This window comes from Euleptes europaea, chromosome 9, assembly GCF_029931775.1.
Source record: "Euleptes europaea isolate rEulEur1 chromosome 9, rEulEur1.hap1, whole genome shotgun sequence".
NCBI classification, from domain to species: Eukaryota; Metazoa; Chordata; class Lepidosauria; order Squamata; family Sphaerodactylidae; genus Euleptes; species Euleptes europaea.
Window position 1 is genome coordinate 90,492,535 of NC_079320.1, and position 15,914 is coordinate 90,508,448.

The 15,914-nt window shown below is 48.3% G+C and overlaps 1 protein-coding gene across 1 annotated transcript; it reads left to right on the forward strand.

Annotated features, from left to right (window-relative positions):
* The first annotated feature begins 14,045 nt into the window (after positions 1–14,045).
* Positions 14,046–15,185, forward strand: ADRA2C (adrenoceptor alpha 2C). The gene has a single exon (XM_056855126.1). The coding sequence runs from the start codon at positions 14,046–14,048 to the stop codon at positions 15,183–15,185; it is 1,140 nt and encodes a 379-aa protein (XP_056711104.1).
* Positions 15,186–15,914: the final 729 nt, after the last annotated feature.

Below are 15,914 nucleotides of genomic sequence, written 5' to 3' on the forward strand. Positions count from 1 at the left end.
CAAGAATTCTCAAAATAATGAACAGCGGCTCAGAAATTACATCTGCAAGTTTTTTAAGTACCCTTGGATGCAATTAATCTGGCCCCGAGGACTTTGTTTCATTCAAAACAACTAGGTGTTTGTGCACTACCCCAATGCCAATCCTAGGCTGCAAATCCCTTCCCTCTGTTTATGCCATGTTGTGCACCATTTCCCTCGCAAGAAAAGACTGAGGAAAAGTAGGAATTGAGCAGTTCTGCCCTCTCTTCATCTCCTGTTACTATTTCACTTCCCCTTCCCTGCAATGGACTTATCATGTCCTTGTTCTTATTCTTACTCTGGACATGGGAAAACATGCATACTTGTCAGGATCAACAAGTCCCTCTCTAGCTTTTCCAAAGGATTCACTCAGACAAGGTGAGGTCTGAAGTAAAAACGCTTTATTAGAAGATTAGCAGGTAAAGACTTCAGGCATGATGACAGCTCTGAGGCTTGGAAAGTTGGCAATGTTCTACAATGGCATCAGCAGAACTTAAAAGCACAATACAGAGATACCAGGCATTGCCAGGTACCGCGAGATAAGAGTTCCCAGGATCCGAGAAAGTTCTCAGGCCCCGGCAGAGAGAGACACAACAAACGCCAGGTGTTGGACTTGGCCGGTCTGACCGCAAAACATCCTGGGAAACAAAATCCAGGCCAAGTCCTGACATACTAATAACACTTTAAAAACCTGTGAAAAATTTATTTCCCACCTACATTTATCAAACATTATATATGCACCAAACTCCTTACACATTTATTTTTAAAAATCCCAGTTTTCAATGGTTCAGTTCCTTCTCTAAATAACTGTACATTGCAATCCAACTTTCATACCACCATGTTTTTTTATCCCATTGTAAAACAGTTACTATTATCATTGATAACATTTCTAAATCTTTATCCATTCCCTTTCATTGGGTGAAGAGCTGGTCTTCCAATACTTCTTATATACTGTTTCTGCTGCTAAAATATTTCTTGATATGATTTTCAGCTTTAAGTGACAATTCAATTGCTATACCTCCTACATCTCCCTCTACCACACTCCAAAACAGACTTCTCCTCGTGCGGTCCCCACCATATAGGGTAGAAGTTTTTTTTGTATTGTTTTTGCTGAGCTAAACCAGCAGTCCTCAGATAAATTTGGATTCACTCTTGATAATCTCCAGGGAGAAAAAAATATCAGCAATTAATCATTTTTTTAAAAAATCTGTATTTCATCATCTAACTTGTATTCCAAATCCTTGTGCTATTTGTTTCAGTATTTTTAATAAAAGCCACGATTAAGTTTAATGAGTAATTTATAGATTCAAAAAGTGCCCCTTTAGTCTGAGTTACTAGGAAAACTGCAAACAAGACTTGCCTTTCTCATTTGGGAGATCAAAAATGTCATTTTTGATCTAATTCGGGAGATCAAAAACATTTTCAGCTGCAGATAATTCATGTTCTTGAGTTTATGGAGAGCCTCCCCTGATGTTTCCAAGAGGTTTTGTCGATTTGCCCTTGGAAACAGCTGCCTCATGAACGTTTAAGGTGCAATCTCTTCCTTGGCATTGGGTTGCCAACCTCCAGGTGGGGCCAAGAATTCTAACTGATCTCCAGGCTACGGGGAACAGTTTCCCCTGGAGAAAACTGCTGCTTCAGAGGGTGGGCTTTATGGCATGACAACCTGGCAGTTATCCCTCACCTCCCCAAACCCTGCCCTCTCCAAGCTCTGCCCCCAAATCTTCAGGCATTTTCCAACTCAGCATTGACAAACTTGGAAATGTATTAAAAAGTCTGTAGGGGCATCTCTCAGGAAGGCCACAGAGTCACCAAAAAGTATTATTTTAAAGTTTTGTTGGGGAAAACAAACAAGCAGGGAAAGGATGGTAGATCCTCCAATGAAGGGCAGTATAATGGGATGGAGGGGGGGATCCAAAAAGCCATTGGCATGACTGGCTATGAGCTGCATAAATCACACTGGGTGCCATGCTGTCTATGCCTTTTAGATCATTTGACCAGCTTCAACTGGTTAGCCAGCTGTAGCCTTTCCTGGGCAGAAAAGATCTGGGCACTCCGGTGCATGCCTCCCCCCCCCCCAACATCTAGATTAGATTACTACAATGTGCTCTATGTGGGGCTGCCCTTATGAAGTGTTCCAAAACTTCAGTCAGTACAGAAAGCTGCAGCCAGGATGTTGACAGAAGTGGGTCGTAGGAAACACATCACTCCATTCTTGGCCCACCAAAAACTGGCTCCCAATTTGTTTCCAATCACAATTCAAGGTGCTTCAAAGCCCTGTATGGTTTGGGACCAACATACCTGAAGGACCGCCTACTCCCTTATTAGGGTTGCCAGGCCCCTCTTTGCCACCGGTGGGAGGTTTTTGGGGTGGAGCCTGAGGAGGGCAGGGTTTGGGGCGGGGAGGGACTTCAATGCCATAGAGTCCAATTGCCAAAGTGGCCATTTTCTCCAGGTGAACTGATCTTATCGGCTGGAGATCAGTTGTAATAGCAGATCTCCAGCTACTACCTGGAGATTCTCTCAACAAACACAGTACCTATGCTGAAAATAACGAGGTTGTGAAAACAGCAGCACGAAGGCTCACAATAATGTAAATATTGTATTAATTACTAATGAAAATAATTGTTAAAGAGCTTGGCAATATAATTTTTGACAATATAATTAGAAACAAAAAAGAAGAAAAAGCATTGCTTCCTGCATATAATCAATTCAACACAAAGTAAGTACACCCAAAGCAAAATACATGTACACGGGCGAATTGCCCTCAAATGAGAAAAATGTTCCACTAACAAGTGGTAAAGAGTCTCTGTGGTGTACTTGATATATCAAGAAGAAGGTGATGAAGGAAGCCAAGAAGCCGAGACGACACCTCCGGTTTGGTATTCGTTTCGCATGTGCTTCTTCAGTCGGATGTTGCCATCATGTGAAAAGAGCTCTAGATGAAATATTTAAGGGACCGTGATGATTATTCCAATAATAGAATCTATTTTTGGCACGGGCAGGGACAACAAACTAGAAGTTTTAGAAGTAAGGGCGGAGCTAGGGCCGCCGACACAGAAGCCTCCTCCTCGGAAGGAGGTAACTCTAGCATCTCCAGTGGGGGCTCTTTTGGTTCCTCTTACCATCTTCGATCCGGGAGACGGGATTTTTCCTACGACCCGAGGCCACCAAGACACCCAAGGCGCCAACAACAGTACCAACAAACTTAGTAGTAAATATTTCATCTAGAGCTCTGTCAGATGAACTACGTGTCTTGAATTTAGGTCTTGGTTTCGTCCCTACCCCACGCTATTCAGCATTTCAAACCCGTGTAGATTTATTTAATTTTTTCGTACCATGAAATTAAAAGAATTTTTCCAGGGCCAGACTTCTGCCATAAGAAACTTTAGACCTAAATCTTCTTTTCTTCCTAAAAATTCCAGCCATTTCATTAATACCTTCTCCGCTGTAGTCCTTAGAGACGTGGCAAAATTGGAAAAAAGGAAGGCGTGGAGAAATCTTCAACAATCCAATTTATCACAAACTGACCAAGGCTTATTACAGTCTTTAGCTAATGATCCCCACATTACTATACGCGAAGCTGACAAGGGCGGTGCGGTGGTTATTATGGACAGAAAAATATGAGTCTGAAAATCTTAGACAACTTAATGACGGCCAATACTATATTAAATTATCTAAGGACCCTTCTAATAAAATAACTAAAATTATACAAACTGTATTATATGAAGGTTTGTCTTTAAATTACATAGATAAATCCACTATGGATTTTCTATTGGTACAATTTCCTAAAGTGCCTCATTTTTACTCTTTACCTAAAATCCATAAATCACTGAACAACCCCCCAGGTAGACCCATTATTTCAGCTTGCGGTAGTCTGCTTGAACCCGTTTCTAAATACGTTGACTCATTTTTGCAGCCTCTTAGCATCCTCACACCTTCCTATATTAAGGACACCGGTGATTTTATTAGGAAAATAGAGAAGCAGCAGATCCCTGAACAAGCAGTTTTTGCAACATTGGATGTTGCGGCTTTGTATACCAACATCCCATTAGACGCCGCAAGGAACATCATCCAGGACAACTTAGATTCCAGAAACAATCCGCACCCTCCCACTCATTTTATTCTTTCACTTATTGATATATTATTTGAGAACAATTTTTTTCGCTATGGGGACCAATTTTTTCTACAAAAACAAGGCGTGGCTATGGGCTCCGCGTGCGCCCCTGCCGTAGCCAACTTATATATGGCGGATTTTGAAAGTAAGTTTCTTTTTTGCAATACGTTTTTTCAATCACACGTCTTATTTTATTTTAGATTTATTTTAGATTTATTTTTTGTCCTGGATTCTGTCAACACCTTTTCCGAATTGAACAGGTGGATCAACTCTTTGGACAGTCATCTTAAATTTTCTGGAGATTCTGACCCACAATCTATCGACTTCCTTGACATCACGGTCTTTAGGACCCAGACGGGTCAGATTGCAGTCAAACCCTTTAAAAAAGCTACAGATCGTGGCGCAGGGTTACATTTTGAATCACACCACCCTCTTCATTTGCGTAGAAACTTACCTTTCAGCCAATTTTTAAGGCTTAAATGCAATTCTACTTTTCATCAGGATTACATACAAACCACATCTGCATTATGTGCCCAACTGAGAAATAGGGGTTACAATGACCAGGTCTTAAATGCAGCCTATACTAAAGCGGAACTAAAAACTAGAGAGTCATTATTTCTGTCGGAGCAAACAAAGAGCAGTACCACTAGGATTGTTTCATCCCTAGAATTTAATCATCTTACTAATGATATCAAAAGGATAATCAACAAGCATTGGCACATTCTGCACACCGTTCCAGGTTGCCAAGAATTTCCGCTCTTTGGCTTGAGAAAAACAAACTCACTGAGAGACCAATTAATACAAACAAGTGCTACTCCGGTACAACAGGAAGTTACTTTCGGCCATTTTAAGTGTGGCTCCTGTACCTTTTGCCCGTTAAGCCTACAAGTTAAGGAAGTAAGCTCTACAGCATTTAAATTTAAATATAAATTAAGACATTTTAGTAACTGTGCATCATACAATGTGGTCTATGCGGTCACGTGCCCGTGTTCCTTAATTTATATTGGCTCAACCACACGCCAATTAAAACTTAGAATTGGCGAGCATAAAGCGCGTTTACGCGCGAGGAATCTCGAAGCGCCATTAACAGAGCATTTTCTGAAAAAGGGACACTCAGAGAATGACATGCTCTTCTTTGCATTATGGAAATATAGACCCAAACGTTTTCATCAACAAAATGTAGCCCAGATTTTGCACAGGCAAGAAATGAAACTCATTTTTCTCTTTAAAACACTGACCCCTACTGGACTTAACAGTGACTTTGATTTATCCTGCTTTTTGTAATACGTAGCTTTAAGACCCTCAGAATGCCATGTATTCAATTCACCTGTATGTAATGAGCTGCTACTTTAAAATTCATACCCTGACATTATTTCATGATCTGTTACCTCGCTGAAGGACATGAGAACCTGTGGTCTATGAACCCCTTGGGTCAATTGTAAGACATATGGTAAGAACATTCTGTTTTTTATATATCAGAAAATATTTAGCAATGGATTTTATGTTATATAAGCCTTTATTTTGCCTAGAGAGTTTTCACATGATGGCAACATCTGACTGAAGAAGCACATGCGAAACGAATACCAAACCGGAGGTGTCGTCTCGGCTTCTTGGCTTCCTTCATCACCTTCTTCTTGATATATCAAGTACACCACAGAGACTCTTTACCACTTGTTAGTGGAACATTTTTCTCATTTGAGGGCAATTCGCCCGTGTACATGTATTTTGCTTTGGGTGTACTTACTTTGTGTTGAATTGATTATATGCACGAAGCAATGCTTTTTCTTCTTTTTTGTTTCTAATTATATTGTCAAAAATTATATTGCCAAGCTCTTTAACAATTATTTTCATTAGTAATTAATACAATATTTACATTATTGTGAGCCTTCGTGCTGCTGTTTTCACAACTACCTGGAGATTGGCAACCCTATCCCTTTTGAGTTCACCCAACCACTACGGTCATCTCAGGAAGCCCTGCCTCAGGTGTCCCCACCTTCTGCAATTAGGTGGGTGGCAACTTGGGAGAGGGTCCAGTCACGACACCAAAGCTCTGGAATTCTCTCCCCAGGGCGATTTGTCTGTTCTCTTCTGTCGCCCCATCTTCCGCCAGCAGGTGAAGAAGACTTTTTGGTTTCTTCTGGCATTCCCTCAATTATTCTTCCTTCCTAACCAATGTTTTTGCTTTGTATGTATTTTAACTGTTTTGCATGAATTGTAACTCTGTTTTAAACTCTTTTATACATTGTTTTAATTATGGTATTTTATGCATGGGTACTTTGACTCACGTTTGCCCCTGGACTGCCTTGGTTGTTCCTTGGAGTTATGCATGCGTTTTCCATCCCTCAGAGTTGACCTTGCGCCCACCCTGCACTCTCTCTGGGTCTTCCTGATGCTCTTTTAACATGATTCTTAGTTCTTCTTCGGGATCAACCTGGGCCAAATCGTCACCATTACTATGCATAAGGCAAAGCACGAGTCTCTCTCCCCATGCCCCCACAGGCCCCTGTTCTTGTGTTTCCTCCTCGCACCCCTCCTCCAGCCAGCCTTCAGCCATCCCCTCCACCAAGCCCCGGGAAGCCATTGATACCGGAGCGGTAAGCAGCCATGTAGCTGCTTACTTCTCCAGGTGCTCTCCGCCTTTCCCCCCTTTTGATATGAGGGTTTATCATTAATTAGATTAAAATATAATTAAAAATGAAGAGAGAGGCAGCTGAGACTAAGATCCGTTGGTAACCCATCACTCAAATCTGAGGTGGGGGAGCGTCAGACAGCCTCGGCTGCCTCTTTCTTCGTTTTTAATTATATTTTAATTGAATTAATGACAAATCATTATATCAAAAGAAAAATGGCGGAGGGCACCCAGAGGAAAATGGTGCCCATGTGGCAGCATTGAAAAAGATGCACACCTTCCCATCCATTCCACACCAGCAGGTGCACAAGGGTTGTGGACAAGTTGCCTCTATGATGCTTCACTCTTTTCTGGCTGCTTTTATCAGAAAAACCCTGATCAGGAAGAGGTGCAGCTCCTCAGCTTGCTGAGTCGCCCATGGACAGGTGGACTGCATCGATGGCTGAGCAGCCTCTGCAGTTGTCAGTCCTGATCCTGTGGTGACTCAGCCTCACAGGCAAAAGTTGACTGGAGCTGGACGGCCAACTGCATGCTCCTGCGCCTCCTTCCGAGCCTGCCTGAGGCTCTGGTCACCCTGGAGGTGAGGCTGGTGGCTGCAGGGCTTCTGTCCCAGCCTCAGAACCCGGGCTGTGAGACTGAGGGTGTGGCATGCTGACTTTGGCTTGAGAATCCCTGTGTGCACCAGATGGGACTGCAGCAGGCAGGGCAGATTCCCCTTCCCCAGGCAAGGAGGGGAGAAAGGACTGCAAGGAAAGGAGGCTGCCAAGGGAGGACTTGCTTGCCGGCAGCTTACTCAGGAGAGAAGCAGAGAACAAACAGGCCCTGGAGAGCAAGAAGAGGCAGAGAGGCTCCCAGAGTGAGGTGGGGCCAACTGACAGGCTCCAAACTAGGGTTGCCAACCTCCAGGTCTCCCGCTATTACAAAGGATCTCCAGGCGACAGAGATCAGTTCCCCTGGAGAAAATGGCCGCTTTGGCAATTGGACTCTTTGGCATTGAAGTCCCTCCCCTCCCCATACCCTGCCCTCCTCAGGCTCCACCCCCCAAAACTCCAGGTATTTCCCAGCCAGCAGCTGGCAACCCTCCTCCAAACCCAGAGAAAAGACTGCAGGGACCCATGAAAGGGACAGCACCCTTCAGCCGTGTGAGGGTCAGGAGGAGCGGCTGATGATGAGGATGGCAGAAAGGGGAACCTTCGTGCCGTAGGTGCTCCTGCCCCGAGGCACCGTTGGGCACAAGCCTGATGCTGTGGTTGCCCCACACATCAGTTTGATTCCTCCGTTTTTGTAAATGATGTCTTGCGAGGGGAAACCTGGGGGGGAGGGGGGGAGAGAGGAGCTGAGAAGGGGCAACATAAGTGCAGTGAGATACACTGCAGTATAAATCAAATGCAGTTGGTGTGTGTGCTTTACAAGTTTAGACAATAGATTGTTCCAACTTCAGACATTTCAAAAGGGGATTGATGATAGAGATGAATAATTAAGCAGAGTGGCTGTCTGTGTTTTGCAAAAGGTAAACAGATCACCGTCGTAAAAGTCTAGCACAAGGGAACAAATGGGCCTTGTTTCTCTATCACTTGAACTCACCAAGTCCACACACACACACCCCTAGTTTGAAGGTTCTGTGAACAATAACTACAATTCAGACTTCAAGAGGCTACTTTTTAAAGGTCCTTCTTCTGGCCTCCTGGTTGTTGAGGAAGATTCTATTCCATTTTTAAGTATAGTGTCCAGATCACATGAAGTGATGGTATTGCTTTATTCTGCTCTGGCTAGACCTCACCTAGAGTATTGTGTTCAGTTTTGGGCACCACGATTTAAGAAGGATGTAGACAAGCTGGAACGTGTCCAGAGGAGGGCAACAAAGATGGTGAGGGGTCTGGAGACCAAGTCCTATGAGGAAAGGTTGAAGGAGCTGGGTATGTTAAGCCTGAAGAGGCGAAGACTGAGAGGGGATATGATAACTATCTTCAAGTACCTGAAGGGCTGTCATATAGAGGATGGTGCCGAGTTGTTTTCTGTTGCCCCAGAAGGTCGGACCAGAACCAACGGGTTGAAATTAAATCAAAAGAGTTTCCGTCTAGACTAGACATTAGGAAGAATTTTCTAACAGAGCGGTTTCTCAGTGGAACAGGCTTCCTCGAGAGGTGGTAAGTGCTCCTTCCCTGGATATTTTTAAGCAGAGGCTAGATGGCCATCTGTCAGCAATGCTGATTCTATGACCTTAGGCAGATCATGAGAGGGGACGCATCTTGGCCATCTTCTGGGTATGGAGTAGGGGTCACTGGGGCTGTGGGGGGAGGAGGTAGTTGTGAATTTCCTGCATTGTGCAGGGGGTTGGACGAGATGACCCTGGTGGTCCCTTCCAACTCTATGATTCTATGAAGGAGTCACCCGAAGCTTTGGGAAGGAGAATTAACAGAGGGTGGGTTTTTAATTTTTACAAAGTTGAAAACCTGTTTGACCAGAGATGTTTTGAAACACCACAAAAATCTTCAGGACATGTTTACTAGGATGTGATAGCAGGAGTACCGGCGGTGCCTTGAGTTGTATTATTGTCCACATTCTGCACAAACTGTCTCTGCTCTCAAGACAGAGATGAGTTGTTGACTGCAGGGCAAGACTAGGAACAGAAGCTACAGCCTGGGTGAAACAAAGGGTACAGGTTTGTGCTCTAGAGCTAGGAAAGCATTCCTCTGAGTGGAGAATAGGCTTTGAACCACGGCTTTAGCCCATTCATAATTAAAAACAGTTAAATAAGAGCATCAGCATAGCAGTTCTTAGGGGGCTCGTTGAATTGCAGCCTGTCGGCAAGGACTTGCTTTTGTTGTGCTTGGTGCAAGAGGAGGCATTACATTCAATTATAGTAATAAAGCCAAGTAAGAGCAGCTCAGAAAATGTTTGGTTAAAATTCATATCTCTGCACTCAGAAGCTGAAATGCTTTTTTTTTCTAGAGTGGTAACCCCCCACAAGTTTTCAAGTGCCTGCTTGCGTGCTCTCTTCAAGAACCATTTCTTCTCTTTTCTTTTTCAGCTGTTTCCAAGGTATGTTATTAAATTCTGCAATTTTAGGGAGCTTTATTAAACAAGAATGTTGTAAGATACACTTCCCCCCAGAAAATGTCAGAAAGGCTTTAAGGAACATTCTCGGAATGCTTTAAGCAGGATTACTAATGCAATTAGGGAATTACAACGGTTAAATATTTGAGGGGAGTTCCTGATGGGTCAGATGAGGCTGGGCTGCTCTGTTGCCTATTCGCATTCATGGAGCTGGCGTGCTCTCTGATTGGCCAGTGCAGCCTCCAGGATTACAGCCTGTCTGAAACACATTCAGCCAGCATCCTGAAAGCCAGAAATGGTGTGCTGCTTTCTCTCACTTCCCCCTGGCTGGGCAAGAAGGACATATTTATTTGTGCCAGCTATCGGACTCTGCACCCTTTTGTCTACAAAGATCAGCCCTATTGAATGAGTACACCTTAGTGCAATCAATAACTGAAGCGCATTAAAACCTGCAAAAGTCAAAGCAACTTATAAAGGAAAATGAAATTACAGATACCTATTAGACCATACAAATGGGCAGGAGCAATAAACAGCAGATTGTGTTTAGGCAGCAATTGTTAACCTTTTGCTCCTTCATGCCTACGTGTGAGGCCTGAACTCCCTGCTACTTTAGTTCTGTCTTTCTGCCTGCAAATGCCAACCAACTCTCTGAAAATGACAAGTAGTCTGCTTTGCTTCAAGTCCCGAAGGCCTGTGAGACACTCAGTTCCTCTTGGAGCCTAGCCAGACGAGGTTTTATAATAGAAATACAATGCTGATTTGGATAGGGGGAAAGGATTTAGCAGCCCTGAAACAAGTGGCCCGAAGAATGCAGAAGCTGATGGACTTACTTTTCAAGTAGCAGCCCTGCCCCTCCGGAATGCCCCCCCCCCGGACGACGGCGCAGGGATTTGTGCCGTCAGGAGGCTGAGCTGGCGTCCCAGGGCTGCGCTGCTGCGCCAGCACAGGCAGGCCAGCAGGAGCACCCCAACGCCACCTCTTTCAGTGGGGCAAGTGGCCCGGCACCCACTTGCATGCCTTCTGAGCTCTTTTGGCCCCCAGAGGTCAGGAAGGGGCTGCCAGGGATGCAAATGAATTCCTCACTCCTGTTGGTTCAACTCAGCCAGACACCTCCCAGTTTTGTTTCTTCTCTCTGGAAACTGAACCCAGTGGGTTTTTATTTTTTGCACCCTTTTCTATTTCCTGCTGCATTTTCATGCTAAAAGCATTTTAAAATGTTATTTATGCATTTGCATATAAATGGGAAACAAGTAGCATATCAGTTGTGCCTAATGTATCAACGTTGATTTAAAAGCATATGAATGGTGTAAAAATAGCTGTTAAAATGGTGTAAAAGAACTAAACAAATTGGGAACACCAGAAGTTAAAATAGGAGGAATGAAAGGGCTCAGAATGGCAACACACAAAAAGAAATGAAAGAAGGTGGATCTGTCCATCTCTACTGACACTGCCATGGTCTGTGACTGGGTTTGCCATGAAGCTTAGCCCCAGATACCTTGTAAGTCACAAGGCAGAGGAACAATTGATATAGCTAATTCTCAACATGGTTCCATCTGTGGGTACTTAAATCTGAGACTGGAGCCATAAAAACTCAAGAAAGATCTTTCTACAAAATTGAAAAAAGCCCCAAGTTTGCAGAAAAAATCTTTGAAAATAATGGGGGAGGGGTTAAAAAACCCCAAATAATAGAAGCAGCGCCTGCAGTTTTAAAAAACAAATGACATCAGTGGCTGTTGCTAGGCAACCCCAATAATATTGCCAGGCTTTGAGCCTTGGTTTATATCAGGAGGGGGCAAGGCATTTGCCATGACTGTCTTGGCCTTTAGGGAAGGACTCAAAGGGGCCAAACTTGGCAGCAACTACTGGGAAACCTGATACCACATGACTTGCATGACTCACCTAGGACTGGCTGCTTGTTATTGTTCAACAGCAGCCACCCCACAAAAGCCAGTGTGGCATAGTGGTTAGAGTTTCAGACTTCTGTGGAAACTCACTGGGTGACCTGGGGCCATTTAAGCATTCTCAGCCTAACGTACCGTTCAGGGTTTTGTGAGGAGAAAGTGGGTGAAAGGAGAATGATGTGAGCTGCTTTGGGTCCCCATTGTGGTGAAGGAGGAGGAGGAGGGGGAGGAGGAGAAGAAGAAGGAGAAGAGTTGGTTTTCATATGCTGACTTTCTCTACCACTTAAGGAAGAATCAAACTGGCTTACAATCACCTTCCCCTCCCCACAACAGACACTCTGTGAGGTAGGTGGGGCTGAGAGTGTGAGACTTGCCCAAGGTCACCCAGCTGGCTTCATAAGGAGGAGTTGGGAAACCAACTCGTTCACCAGATTAGAGTCCTCCACTCAGGTGGCATCTGCCAAGGGGAGGGAAGAAAGGAAAGGTGAAGACGGGGGAGGCAGATACAGGTAGGTTGTCTGAGGGGTAGGAAGAAGAGAAGGAAGTCAGGGCTGCTAGGAAAGGGAAAGAGGAAATAATGTGTGTGTGTGTGGGGGGGGGGGGATCTGTCAAAATCTTAGGAGGCTGTGTATCTTTCTATCCAGTTTTTGTCACAGGTTGCAATGCAATTCCTGGGTTAGCGAGTTTTCCATTCGTATCCGTCTTGCAGGACTGCTGCACGCTCAGTTGGACAGACAAGGAGCTGCTTTCTCCCACTGATGTGACTGGGGGAGCCTCTGCACATGTGGAAGCTCAGCGTGTGCACCAGAGCCCAGCATTTGCGGAGGCTGAGACCATGAGGCTTCCCGTTGGTATGGGAACAGGGGCTCAGCCCGGAAGCCGGACTTTGACTCAAAAGCTCTTTTGGCTTATGGAAACTTTGGGAAGCGAATGAAACACCAGAATTCAGTTAATGACTTAAAACAGATTTTTTAAGCAGGTGATCACCTCCCCATTAATTGTTCTTGGCACTTAGTGCCTGGAGGGACTGGATACAGCTATTTGCTGCATATGAAACAAACCCTTTGAAAAGCTCATTAAAGGGTTTTCTGATTGGGACAGGCTCTTAGAACGGCTGTTCAAACACCCAGGGCACAAAGGCTGGGAAACTCTCTGGGGAATCTCTAAGCCTCGAACTCAGAGTTCCATGAAATGGCCCCGAGTAAGTAATAAGGAAAAGAAAAGACTTTGTTCAGAGTGTCTCAACATTTCCATGGATCGAAATTGCTTCACAAACCCATCCAGTCTTGTCGCAGCTCTTCACGGCAGGGTGGGTTGCAAGCAGGAGTGAGGCGGGTCACCTGCCCAAGGCCAAGACTTCCGCCTGGGCCTGAGCTGGCACCTCCTTGGGCTTGCTGGCCTGTTGGGGTGGACAGTTTAATTCTTGGTAAGGGGCTTTGGGTCCCACTGAGGGAGAAGGGCGGTTTCGACAGTCAAGCAGACGCAAAAGCACGCCGGCCAGCCAGTTTCTGCGTTGGGCTGGGATTTTGCGCTCTCCTCTGCTCTCAGGACCCCTGAATGGGTGGAGGTCAAATATCTGTAGCTTGCTTGGAAAAGGCCAGAATCCCGGGGAAGCCTCTTCTTCTCTGACTGGGCCCAAGAACACTCCCCAGTGGGAACACCGGAAGCAGGCTGGGGCCAGGCAGGCCTTCTCCAGAGGTGGGGCAGGCGGTGGCCGGCCCCTCTGGCTTCCCTTCTGATTCTGACCCCAGCAGAGAGGCCCTCTGCCCAAAGTCTCGCATAGGCTTGGCCCTGTTCCTCTGCCAGTTATTTCTATTGCATGGTGGGCTGTAAGCCAGGAAATAGCATATTGAAATAAATGATGCTGTCTTTATAGTGCCAATAGATTTTGGGGTGTGTGTGTGTGGGGGGGGGTTGTTTTGTTTCATATTGCCAGTTCCGAGGCTGCCAGTTCCGAAGCAAGGGAAAGGAAAGAAAGGGGTTTCAAACGAAGCCCCAAATCCTTCCTGCAACCTAAGCAGCAGAGGCGGTTCCTCGAAGTACTCCGGCCCCGGCCTCTCTCTCGGGGACTCCGGCCCTGGGGACGAGGGCTGCGCAGAAAGCTGCCCTCCAGCGGCCGCGGCCGGCATTGCAGGGCGGGCGGTCCCGGCCCCCTCCCCTCCCCTCCTCGGTGCGCCGCCCGACGACGCGCGCTGCGGGGCTGGCCAGCCCGCCGCGCCACCGCCCGGCACCTGGCTTGGGAGCCCGCCGCGGCGTCGGAGGAAGCCGCCAGCGCAGCGCAGCGCAGCGCGGGCAGCGCAGCGCCCCGGCGTCGGCGGGGGCCATGGAGGCGTCGTCGGCGTGGGCGTCGGGGGTCAACGGCAGCGGCGGGGCGGGCGCGGGGTGGGGCTGGTGGCCCTACTCGTGGGGGGCGGCGGCGGCGCTGTGGGGGGCGGGGGGGCTGCTGATCGCGCTGACGGTGGCGGGCAACGCGCTGGTGGCGCTGGCCGTGCTGCGCAGCCGGGCGCTGCGGGCGCCGCAGCACCTGTTCGTGGCGTCGCTGGCGGGCGCCGACGTGCTGGTGGGGGCGCTGGTGATGCCCTTCTCGCTGGCCCACGAGCTGATGGGCGGCTGGGCCTTCGGGGCGGGCTGGTGCCGCGCCTACCTGGCGCTCGACGTGCTGCTGTGCACCGCCTCCATCGCGCACCTGTGCGCCATCAGCCTCGACCGCTACTGGGCCGTGACGCGCGCCCTGCAGTACGGACGCCGCCGCACGGCCCGCCGCGTGCGCGCCGCCCTCGCCGCCGCCTGGCTGCTCGCCGCCGCCGTCTCGTGCCCGCCGCTGCTGGCCGCCCCCCCGACGACGCCCCCCGACGACGACGCCGCCCCGCCGCTCTGCCGCCTCAACGACCAGACGTGGTACATCCTGGCCTCGTGCGCCGCCTCCTTCTTCGCGCCCTGCCTCGTCATGCTGCTCGTCTACGGCCGCCTCTACCGCGTGGCCCGACGCCGCGCCCGCGCCCGCCAGCGGCCGACCCCCGACGGCGCCGCGCCCGCCCAGCCGCCCCAGGCCGCCGAGCGCGAGGAGAGCAGCGCCTCGGAGGGCCGCCGCCGCCGCCGCCGCCGCCCCCACGCCGCCGCCGCCTCCCTCTCGCTGTCCTCCAGGCGCGCCAGCGGCCGCTCCGTCGGGCGGGGGTCGGGGCGGGAGCAGCGGCTGACGTTCGTGCTGGGCGTGGTGCTGGGCGCCTTCGTGGTGTGCTGGGCGCCCTTCTTCTTCAGCTACAGCCTGTACGGCATCTGCCGGGAGGCGTGCCGCGTCCCCGAGCCCCTCTTCAAGTGCTTCTTCTGGATGGGCTACTGCAACAGCTCCCTCAACCCCGTCATCTACACCGTCTTCAACCGCGACTTCCGACGCTCCTTCAAACACATCCTCTTCGGGGGGAGGAGGAGGAGGAGGAGGAAGAAGACGCTCTCCTTGCATTGACCTGGGGTGGCGGGGAAGGGCCCGGGGCCCAAACCTGGAGGGTTCGCTGAAGCCAGCCGGGTGAAGAAGATGCCTTCGAGGAGAGGGCTTCTCTGGGGGGGCAGAGGTCTCTGGGTGCCGGTGCAACAGGGCGGGGAGACATGGAGAACCCCGCCTGGGCAGGGGAACCCCAAACCAGACAGAGGCTACATCTGTGTGAGGCCAGCCAGGAAAAAGGGCCGGGGGGAAGAGGCAGGCGCTGGGGGTTTGGGGAAGGCTGGCTGGACTGGGGAGTTCCAAGCAGAACCTCCATTTCTTGGAGCGGTGAAGGCAGGAAAGGGCCCAGAGCCGGCCCACCACCGCAGGCACAGACAGTCTTTTGTACCTGAAAAAATTCATCTATTTTTCCAACAGTTCTAAAGGACAACGTGGTCTCTTTTTTGCCATCATAAATGTTCCTCGTCTCTTCTGAGCCTTGTGGAGCTCTTGTTCCGCTGGTGGTGTGTGTGTGTGTGTGTGTGTGTGGGGGGGGGTGATCCTTGTTCCCAGGAGGAGTCTGGTGCAGCTGCACGCAGGCCGATCTCGCTGGAATCAGAATCCAAGGATCGTAGGTCTTTAGGATAAAAATTGGTTAGGAAACAAGACTTTGTTGGAATTGTCCAAAAATATTTCCTTGCTGAAATGGTTTCAGGGTGAAATGTCCCAACTGTCACCAATGAAAATTTTGCTTCATCTTGTATTTGAAATGAC

Coding starts and splice junctions, on each gene's coding strand:
- ADRA2C (XM_056855126.1), top strand. CDS start 14,046: ATGGAGGCGTCGTCGGCGTGGGCGTCGGGGGTCAACGGCAGCGGCGGG.